The sequence below is a fragment of the Malurus melanocephalus genome, unplaced genomic scaffold, assembly GCF_030028575.1.
Source record: "Malurus melanocephalus ecotype Western Australia unplaced genomic scaffold, MMel_1.1 scaffold_762, whole genome shotgun sequence".
NCBI classification, from domain to species: Eukaryota; Metazoa; Chordata; class Aves; order Passeriformes; family Maluridae; genus Malurus; species Malurus melanocephalus.
The window spans coordinates 218,823-229,657 of NW_026623994.1; the positions used below are offsets into that span (position 1 = coordinate 218,823).

At 37.3% G+C, this 10,835-nt stretch overlaps 1 protein-coding gene across 1 annotated transcript in view; it reads left to right on the forward strand.

Moving 5' to 3' along the window:
- The window catches only part of LOC130584777 (peptidyl-glycine alpha-amidating monooxygenase B-like), a 62,344-nt gene extending 51,927 nt beyond the window's left edge, over window positions 1–10,417 (forward strand). Inside the window, exons 2-5 of the mRNA XM_057384974.1 lie at window positions 3,874–4,382; window positions 5,530–5,650; window positions 7,898–7,955; window positions 10,398–10,417. Coding sequence (XP_057240957.1) covers window positions 4,291–4,382; window positions 5,530–5,650; window positions 7,898–7,955; window positions 10,398–10,417 — 291 coding nt within the window. The 5' untranslated portion in view covers window positions 3,874–4,290. The remainder of the gene's footprint in view (window positions 1–3,873; window positions 4,383–5,529; window positions 5,651–7,897; window positions 7,956–10,397) is intronic.
- The last annotated feature ends 418 nt before the right edge of the window (window positions 10,418–10,835 follow it).

The window sequence follows — 10,835 nt, forward strand, 5'->3', positions numbered from 1 at the left end:
CTATGCTCCACATAACTGAACCTGTCAACATTGTCACTGATTCCTTGTATGTAGCAGGTGTGTGTGAGAGAATTGAAGATGCTGTCATTCGACAGGTGCAAAACAAGAGGCTATATGAGTTATTTATGACCTTGCAAAGGGCTACCAGACTGCGAGAACAGGCTTTCTCTATTATTCATGTGAGGAGTCATAAATGGGACCTGGGGCTGGGAGAGGGTAATGCCAGGGCCGACAGGTTGGGTCAACGGCCCAGGTAGCTACAGACCAAGGAAGCTCATTCCATGTTCCATCAAAATGCTAAGGGGCTGCATCRGGAATTTCGAWTTCCTATTGGCGAGGCCAGAGCCATCGTCAGGGCATGTCCTATCTGCAGCCACCATAACGGGGGCTGTGGATTAGGACTTGGAGTTAACCCTCATGGCCTCGAGAGCAATGAGCTTTGGCAGATGGATGTYACCCATGTGCCAGAATTTGGGAAAGTCAAGTATGTCCATGTGACTATCGATACATACAGTCATTTTGTATGGGCTACAGCACAGGCTGGTGAAAGGGCTGTGCATGTCGAGCGACATGCATACAGCTGTTTTGCAGTCATGGGAATACCCAGGAAAATTAAAACTGACAACGGACCGGCTTCTACTAGTAAGAGATTCGAGCAATTCCTGTGTCAATGGGGAATAGAGCATGCGACAGGCATTCCTCATTCTCCARCTGGACAAGCAATTAYTGAGAGGGCCCATGGCACTCTAAAGAAATATCTGAGGAAGCACTCCAATGTAGGAGATCCTCAGGGAAGGTTATTGAAGTGTCTTTTTGTTTTGAATTATTTGTGTGTCTTTGGTGACAACGATGTTCCTGCTGTTATTAAACACCATCGTTGGACTAATCAGGAAAAGCCACCAGAGATCTGGGTGAGATACCGAAACCCTAMGACAGGCCTTTGGCAGGAACCAGCYAGGGTACTGTACTGGGGTCGAGGGTATCTCTGTGTTTCTTCATCCGCAGGACCTCTATGGGTGCCTGCGAGATGGACTCGGGTAGCAATCCCTGAAATAACGGTGCCTACATCCACCAGCARGAAGAAGAGAAAGGACAGTGAAAGGGATGAGAAAGAAGATGCTGTGGATATTCTTATTTCTCCGCCAAATCCATCGGATTCGCCAGATGAGTAATAGAAAGGACAGATAAAGGAAGGCTGTCGAAGAACTCGATAAAGTGTCAAAATGTTGTGCTAGGATGTTTTACAGTTTTGGCTTTSCTGTTCTAGTTCTGTTATTCTGTTCCTGTTCTTGTTGTTATATATGTGTAAGAATTTACTGTTGTTAAAGTTTTACCTTCTGATGTAGTTTATAGTTTTGCTCTTGCAGGTTTTCGWGCTGACCAGACTCTTTCTTCCTTTCTTTTTTAAAGAAAAACAGGGGAGATGTGGTAAGCCATTATGGGGCCTACCTAGGCCTGGTAAGGGCAGAGAAGGTCCGTGAAGGATCTGGAACATTTGGTGCCGTTGGCCACCGTTGGCTGACAGCCGGCAGGCGCTGTAACAGTTCCAGTCGGGTCTATCTCGAGCGCCCGCGAGGCCGTGAGAAGCCACAGTATAACCCTATGGCGAGGGTAGTCAGCGTGAGCCCCCTGCAACGGCAGAGCTACCTTATAAGGAAATTTAGAGCATTAGTAAGAGCTTCTGTAYGTTAAGTTACCGTTATTCCTGTTACAAAAAGCGTTACGTCTAACTGCCGCCGCCATTACGAGCCAAGGGTATAAAAAGCCTCGGCTTCCGTTAATAAAGCGGATGAGATAGCACATACAACCAAGTCTAYGAGGTCGTTTATGTGTCTCTCCCCGTCTCCTTGCAAATGGCCGCGCCAGCAACCTTCTGGCCGTGCTTTGGCTGATGCAGCCAAAGGTACCATTAGTTGTCTGATGCATTGGCCTTGTCTAAATGCCAGGTGCTCACCCAAACGACTCAGTCACTCCCTTCCTGGGCTGGACAGGGGAGAGAAGATACAACGAGAGGCCTGTGGGTCAAGATAAGTACACTACTTACCCATGTCGAAGTGTGTCAGTCACTTGTCCCAGTCTGGTGTCCATCTGCATTACACAGCTCCTCCAACCTCTAGATAACTGTTTTGTGACATGTTTTTTATTTATGTTGAGGATCAAGAGGTTGTCTAATTTGACAGCATCTTGCCGAATATGTTTTTCTGTGAATCTGTGTCCTAAGGGGCTGTGTTTAGTGCTTTAATTAATCCCTAATCTGATCCCACAACGCATTGATTATCCTGTATTATTAGAAGCATAGTGTTCCAAGTTTGAGGCCTAGCTGCAGTTCATTTGCTGAACTGGCTAGGTCAAACTTGTCTTTTTTTGTTTTTTAGTGATTTTTGGTCTTTGACATAGCACAGTTCTTTATATATGTTGCAGATTTGTATAGTTCTCTAATGAAAATTATTTAGATCACAGAAGTAGAGACATGAGAATTTACATTAAAAAAGGAATTAAGATTGTGTCATTGCTTACATGAATGGTTTTGGACAGCCTTGGCATATTTTTTGGCCAGCTGAAAACTAATATATTTCTGTTTTTAGTTGTTTGTGACTAAATCTTGTGAATAAAATTTGCAAGTTTAATCTTAATTAACTTAAATCAGATTTTAAATCTTGCAAATAGTGCAATACAAGTCAAGTGTAGCTGTTTAACAACAGCTTTTGTGGCTGTTTAGCTGGTATGGCTTCTTATGCTTAAGCACTTTGGATTTGTAAGAACCATTTTTGATACACGTGCCCTAAGTGGGAGTGATTTTTTTAATGAAATACATGTATTTTCATTGGTTCCATGTCAGAATCCTTTTTTTCTATTTCATCCTTATAAAACTGTTTTGACTATGTCTTTCAGGGACTGGAAGATATTTGGATTTGAGTTGTTTTTTACATATTAATATTTATACTAATATAGAATACAGTATTTAGAACATTTTATTTATACTAATTTAGAAGCACTACCTAATACATTTTGAAGATTTTGATTATGACTGGAAACTTTCCTTCTACCAAAATTGGTATTCTCAAAAAATGAAATAATACTAATGTATATGTCTTCAGTAAAGCACGGTATGATTTTCTAGCATAATTTTTGAAGAATGATAAAATTTTGGAATTAAATATTGTGCCAACTAAAATGACTTGAACAATAAGAACAGTTGAAATTAAACAGGAGGGAGACTGTSTCTGGTTTATGCTGCCATACCCCTCAGTGTATGAAAGGATAGGCTACTCAAATAATGTAAAGCAGTCTGATGTCAACTGTTCTTGTTACTGTATTTGCAAAAAAAAAAAAAATTAAAGTATCTGATTTCTGAAATGGATTTAAAAAGTTACTTAAGTCCATAATAAACAAATACCTTAATGATATAATGGTTTATTACAGGTTGAATTAAAAGTAAAATATTCTCCCAGATTGCAATAAGTACAGAAACCTTGGTGATAGTTAAGGAAATTTGTGAACCTTGATTCTTGCTATGTCAGTATTGGCTTTTATTTTTTTCCTTTTTTTTTGTGCTTGTAGAAAACATTATGCTAATGTTTGCATCTGTGAAATATTCCATATTTTGTGTTTTACATATTCAGGAGGGTTTTATATTTCTTCCCATCACGTAGAATAGGAATTTGAAGATACATTTGGTATATCAAAATGAAATATGTGTGTATGCAGGGGAGGGAGAGAAAAGGAGGAATCAACAGAACCAATGCAATCTTTATTGGGTTGGTCTAAAGCTCATGAAAGAACTTCCTAATGTATTCAAATGCCTCGACAGGATTTGCTAAAAACTACTGCTCTAATGTATTAGTCATCTTTTATCTCCTTCTATTTTTACAGGTTCTGAAGGATGACTGGTGCTGTTTTCTGTGATGCCGCTTGAAGTCTCTGCACTCCCGATCGATAAGTAAAGTGCAGATTTAGCTGCACAGCCTGGGCAGAAAACATCAGGCGTGCTACTTCTTTTCAGCTCCTTAAGTGGACACAAGTGCAGTGTATCTGCAAGGGAAGATTCTTCAACAGATTTTTAAAGCTAATAATAAAGACAACATAGTATCATCCACCTTTCTGATTTACAGTACATCACTTCCAAGACAGATGGTCTGTCAGAAGCTAGAGGATGTCTGCAGAGCACATAATAATGAAGTAGTGAAATGATACTGCTGCTGCTGCCCCCTAATTGTCAGGATCACAGCTGATAAAACTGCACTGCCCTTTTTCTGCTCACTTTATCAGGCCAGAAACAGCAGGGTGGACATGGCTGGCTGCAGTAACAACCTGCTAGTACTGCTTCTTCTGTTTCAAAACATCTGCTTAGGATTCAGAAGCTCACTTCCAGTCTTCAAGAGGTGGGTTATGCTGGAAAATATTACGTGTTGAATGCATGCAGCCATAATATTTAAAAAGTATGTAAAAGCATGTCCTAGATATGGTATTTTTTCAATTTTGATCATTGCTCTGAATTTTCTTTCTGCACTGTTGTCATATTGAGGACAGAAACTAATGTTTTATCCATAGGTTGCTCATTAAAGGTGAGTTTAGAACGATAAAGCAGCAATTAATAAAACTTTTTTTCATAATACTACAGCTGTATTTGAGACTACATAGGGAGTAAATTTATTTCAGATGCTTGACTTAGCTTGCAGGATAAGATAATGTTTTAACTAGAAAACATCARCTAAGCTGAACAATCCTGGGAAATTTTTGGGGTGGTTTGAATGCAGAATTGTGAAGGTAGACTTTAATGTAGTGTGGATAAGAGAAGTAGCTTCCTAGCTCCTGAAAAAAGGGTTTTACTGTTGCTGAGGTTGGGTGCTTCTGTATACATGAATATACATAGTCAAAATGTATATTAGTGTTGCATCAGGGTTTCTCATATCTTACCATTCTGTTCTTTACAGTGATCTACATTTTTCTTGCATTTTGTTTATATTGTTTATAAACAAAAAAAATTAATTTTTTGTTTATATTGTTGCATTCAGTACTGAATTTGTTATTCCTGTGAATCGCAAGGTTTAGTGTTTTGCCTCACTACTCTAGGACCATAGAAATTGCTATGAATAACACAGTGTTTGAGTTAACAGTTTACCCTTTGCATGTAATTTAAACCTGATCTATATTGAGCTGTAAATCAGGCACACAGTCTCAAAATAAACCTTCAAAGCTATTATGAATTATTTACAGTACTTGACATACTGTAGTGAACTAATTCTCTATCTATCATGTCCCTCAGACAATTATTATGATTAAGTAATAGGTTATATTTTCAGCTAACATTTTCCAAACTAGTTGTCTGATTTTTCAGCTCAGGAGCTACTTCAGTAAGTGTTGGATAACTAAAATGTTTTCCTAAACTCATGAAGGAGTGGAATTTTCAGATCACTCCTGGAAGAACTCAGCATTTTCAAACTTCTTTACTAGTTCCATAAACCCTTCATTTTAAAAAGACATAACAAAAATCAATACTTCAAAACATCTTTCTTCCTTCTTTTAAAGATATAAAGATGCTACCAGGTCTCTTTCCAGTGAATGCCTTGGAAGCAACCAGCCAGTGATTTCACTTGGTCTGTCAGATTTTGCACTGGATATTCGCATGCCTGGGGTAACACCTAAGCAGGTGAGAGAACTGCATTTTTTGCCACTTACTCTCCTTTTAATAAGCTAGGAAAACAAAACCTTCCCCACAATATTACTCAAATACTGTAAAACAAAAAAATCAGGGTAACTTTCATAGATATCTATGTTCAGAGAAAAGTAGGCAACAAAAAAAGTAATCTCAAATGAGAGAAAAATGTTTTCATTTTATTAATTTTATTTGTAAAATGTTGGTTTCATAAACTGATTTGTTGAAGTGTTATAAAGTGAAATATTTCTAGCTGTTCTAGTAAGACATGGAGTTGCAGTTTACACCAAATGTTGGATGATGCATTTAGTTACATTAAACAGTACATTGCTGCAACTTCGGCAAGCTGAGAGAAAACAACCAAAAAGCATTTTAAAAGAGGCAGTACTTCTGACCCAGTATTTTTAACTCTCAAAATACTCCATGAAAGCTACTATAAATGAGTCATGATGGTATATTCTTTCAGGCATGAACTTGGTTATATTCCAAGTATATATAACCAATATAACCAATGTAACTTGGTTATATTCCACTGAGCCAAGTGAGCAAAAGTGAATACAGTTAAGATTTTTAAACTTAACATTTTTAAGATTCACATAAAAGTCTTTGAGGTTCCACTGTCATTTTCACATGTAATTTCATTAAGCGAGATGAAAAATTAATTTTGTTTTCTTTCTGCAGTGAGCCATTGCAGGATATTATAGTTATATCATTAAGAGGTTTACATCTCTTTTAGAGGGCTGCAGATGCTTGAAAACAGCAGTATGTTGTGCTGCAGTAGTTGATGACTCATTGTTGCAGATAGAACTTTCAAAAGTAGTGAAGAGAAAATGATGTTTTTAAGTTTTGCGGAGAACCCCTCTGGAGCATGTAATTTAGAGAAAGAAGTGTTATTTCAGGAAGTGCAAAACAGAAACATATTTTCCATTAGACCTGTGTCTGCAGCAAAATGTTAAACTTCTCCATCAGAAAGAGTGAAAAGTACTCTCCGTTCATCCAGGTGCACATTTATAATTATATTTTATTGATTTTTCCTGAGGAGCCATCAGTTGAACAGCTAGGAAACACATACGAAGAGATCAGTCAGTTCAGATTCCTACTAAAAAAAATTGTCAAGGCTGGGGAAAAGATTGCCAAAAATCCTGCATTTTCTAAATGTCTTACTGGGCTTGTTGGAGGGGTAGGAATGCCAAGATTTGCCTTACATTTCACAACTGCAGTTGCTGTATGGGTGCATAAATGGTAGCCAATCCGTTATGTGATTTAGGAGTGCTCTGCCTGTACCTGAGATATGTGTTCTTTTAGCACAGGTACTATACAYAAACATTGATTGGAAACTTTAATTTTACTGCAGTGTGAAGCATTGCTGCCATTGGCCTTCAGAGTTTGGGTWTAAGGTTCTAAATTAGGTTGTGCCTTAAAAAAAAAATCTGCTTTAGAGCCCAGGTTCAGTAGAAAACAGAGTATTTCCTTTTGTATTTCTAGAAGGCTTTAGTAAATTCATTCTGTAAATGCATTTAACGAGAGTACACAAGGGCATTCACATTAGGTGTATCAGTTAACCTCTATTCGTCCTTCCCATCTTTACCAAAAGCACCAAAAATGGTTTCTTACCTGTGCGCATCACTGCTCTGTGTAATCACATATTGTTGTCACCATTGTACCTCTCCTTCCTTCTCAGTTGCATATCATTGTTTATGTGTATTCAGGGTGTCTTCTGTTATATTAAATTTGAAGTTATCCATAGCAGGAGTTTTATATTCATTGGTTTAGATGTCCTTAGGAAAGTGAAAGTCTGGTCAGATTTTGGGTTCATGTGAAAATTCCAGTAGGTGATACATTTGATAGGTGATACATTTGTAGGTGATACATTTCCTTTTGTAAGCAGCCCTAGAAGTTGGGGGGGAAGAAAAGAGGTTTAAGAAAAAAGAGGTTTAAAACAGTTAATGTACATATCTGACAGCTTCTTTGATGACCTTATAGCCTGATCTTTTTTACATGTAAATAAATTATGACAATAAATTTRTTATGATAATGAGCCAGTCAACCTCATCTTTTCCCAAATATCTCAGTAGAGTAGGTGTTGTTTTTTCTATATGGTCCTGTTGTATATATTAATTTGTTCAGTATTCTCACATTCATCTTCAGAAAGTATAAGGAATTTTGATACTTTCTTTCTATTCTTTAATTTCTAAAAGTTCCCATTTTAAAGGTAATACCTGTTCTATTTTCTTTTAACAGTCTGATACCTACCTCTGCATGTCAGTACCCCTGCCAGTGGATGATGAAGCCTATGTAGGTAAGTATTGGTTAACTGAAAGAACTTAAGCAAGCCCTTTTGAAGAACCTCAACATTTTCTTTTTTCTCTTTGRCTCACATGGACTTAATCTTTGGATGTCAGATTTTCCAAAATGCACTTGTCATGGCTAATGCAGAAACAAACTAGAGGGAGYTACTTAGAGTCAAGATAACAAACTATGTCTGAAAAGATTCGTGAGTAATAGCAGTTAAAGAGCTGCATGCAGCTGCCTCTGGCAGTCAGCCCCAAACAGTCCCATTTGTAAAGTATTGGCTTTCTGTCTCTGGCCAGATACTTGATTCTGCACTGCTGGACAGACTGTTTAATTACGTGCTGGTATAGGCTGTAAATCCTTTGCTCTTACAGTCAGTGTTGACTGCTGAAAGATTTTACTTCGAGAAGGAACCAAACCCTCTCCCTTTCTTCTTTTTTCCTTTCCTTGTCTTTTTTCCTAATATAATCGCCTGGCATGAATAAGATGGTAAACAAGTCAAAGAAGTACTGTCATACGTTACAAATGCTCTCAGAAAGTCTTTGAGGTAGTTACAACATTATGAAGTTGTTCAGATAAAAAGAAACCTTATTGGTTTGGCTGAAGATAGTTTTGCTGTCAGAACATGCTATAAACTGTGTAAAAGGAAGCAATACTTTTCTTCCTTTGCAGTTTTGTTGCATTTTAGGATATCTGAACTTAATAAAGAGTGGTGAGAATCCCATATAGTTACTGATGTAGTATATTATGAAACTGTAGCTCCTTGTGGATTTCCTTGTGGAAATCCTTCAGAGATAGAATATTGTGTTTTGATTTTTGTGTTGTATTGCGGTAACTAAAAAATGAGTAAATTTTTTTCCTGTGCTTTCTCTACCTGTCTGTTTCTAAAGTGAGAATCTAACCTCTCATTTTGGTTGTGAGTATGATCCCAGAAGGAAAAATGAACATAGAAAGTAGTGAGTGTTCACTCTTGGATAAACTATGCCTTGCTGTGCTGTGTATGCAATAGACCCTTCTGCTTTTGTTGATTCATAGAAAGGCAATACTACTAACTTCCTGCTTAGGCAGCTTTTATTTAGTGTTTCACTGAGTTGAAAATTTCCTACAGTTAACTTCACTATTAGGTTGCTGCACACCTAGTTCTGTTGTTTGTGTTAAAGCAATGTCAACTTTTTCTGATGGTGTGTATGGCTTACAAGGACCTACTGAAAGAATTTGCTTAAAAGTGGTGGAGTTCTCACTGCAAATCATGAAATACAACCCATTTTATTTTTTTGTTAAGACCTAGCAGTTCTTTACCTGATTTTTACAGGGTTTTTACTTTTCCAGTGATGACTGTTCTTGAGTATCTGTCATTACAAAGCAGAATAAGGTCTTGACAGAGAAACCATTCTAGCTGCTATGTAGAACTTTGAAGAGCAAGAGGAACTGGATGAGCAATTTGTAATAAAACCAGCTTGTTGTGTGAACATTAAGTGTTCCTGCGATACCATTCTTCACAAACTCATATTTTTGTATGCTTTTAAACTAAAAGAAAATTATTAGGTTTTTCCCTCTTTTGTCACTTCCACCCAAATTAATAGGCATACGGTCAGTCTGAAACATTCCATCTTACGCAAAATCACTGCAAAGTGTTACTCATGGAAAAGATCAGATTGCACTCTCCATAATCCACAGAAGTTACCTCATCTTTAAAAAGAATGTACTGAATCATATCTGGTTGCAGACAGTAGAAAGAATGCAGAATGGCCTATCTTCTAAACAATTGGATAGAAAACAGATTTTTTTCAGGAAAGAGGATACAGTTTATATTTTTATGGTTTAAGTAGAATCTGCCTTCATTGCATTGCCAATAAATGGTGTAATTAACTTTCCTTAAAATATACTGTTTTGCTTTGTGACAAAAATGCTGGAAAACTAGCATATGAACTGTCACTGGATTGGCTGTTTAGTGGTATATTGAGAAGACATCTAAGGATGTTCTATGTATTCTGAGGAGCTTGAACATGAGGATATGTGAATACACATAACTGAAACAATAAACTGGGTTCCTGAGACAGTTTGATGATACAGCTTCATGTTCTGCCTTCAGTTCAATTTATTTGCTAAATAAATGCCTTATGTATGAGTTTTTTTGCCTTTTACAGTTTAAAAGGTCATTTTTATGACCAAGTGAGTTTAGTTTCACCATGACTCACTAATTTGTTACTTTTTTTTTCCCTTTACTTTCCTAATTTTACCCCTGTTTATTCCCTCTTCCAAGACATTGTGGAAGAGGAGACTCCCATTGTGGAAGCAAGATATTTTTGTTGCATATTGGTGAAATATAAGGATCTTGGAAGAGATAGTGTCTGTTTTAGTATTGTATGTGAGCAGTACTACGTTTTTTAATGCATAGAAATTTTTTCTGTACCGGTTTTTCAATATTGGTATTAAATTTTTATTTAAGGGTTTGATATTGAGACTTGAACTTTGCTGTTCCCCTAAAAGAAACCAGTGAACTTTCACGCTTGCAGAGGGAGAGTGGGTATAACTTTGTACTGCAGAACTGGAGGGATACTGTACSAAAATTGACCAACTTGTTCCGAGTCAGTGCTGAGACATTATCAGAGGAAGAAATCGATCTAACTACTTAATGAAATGTCACCAACTAGAAGGAAAATTAGAGCAGGTTTTGCCCTGTAGATCTTTTTCAGGCATGCATTTGTGTATTTTTTCAGATGCTGTTTTCTGCATTGTGTTCTTTAGTGGAGGGTCAGGCTGTCAAAGTTGAGATTTCTATCTGAACCGGTTGTTTCTCTGTTCCCAAAGGGCTGTAAATAATCACAAATTGGGGTAGGAAAGGTGTGTTTTTATGAGGTGGGTAGGTGTATCTTTAGGTTTATGT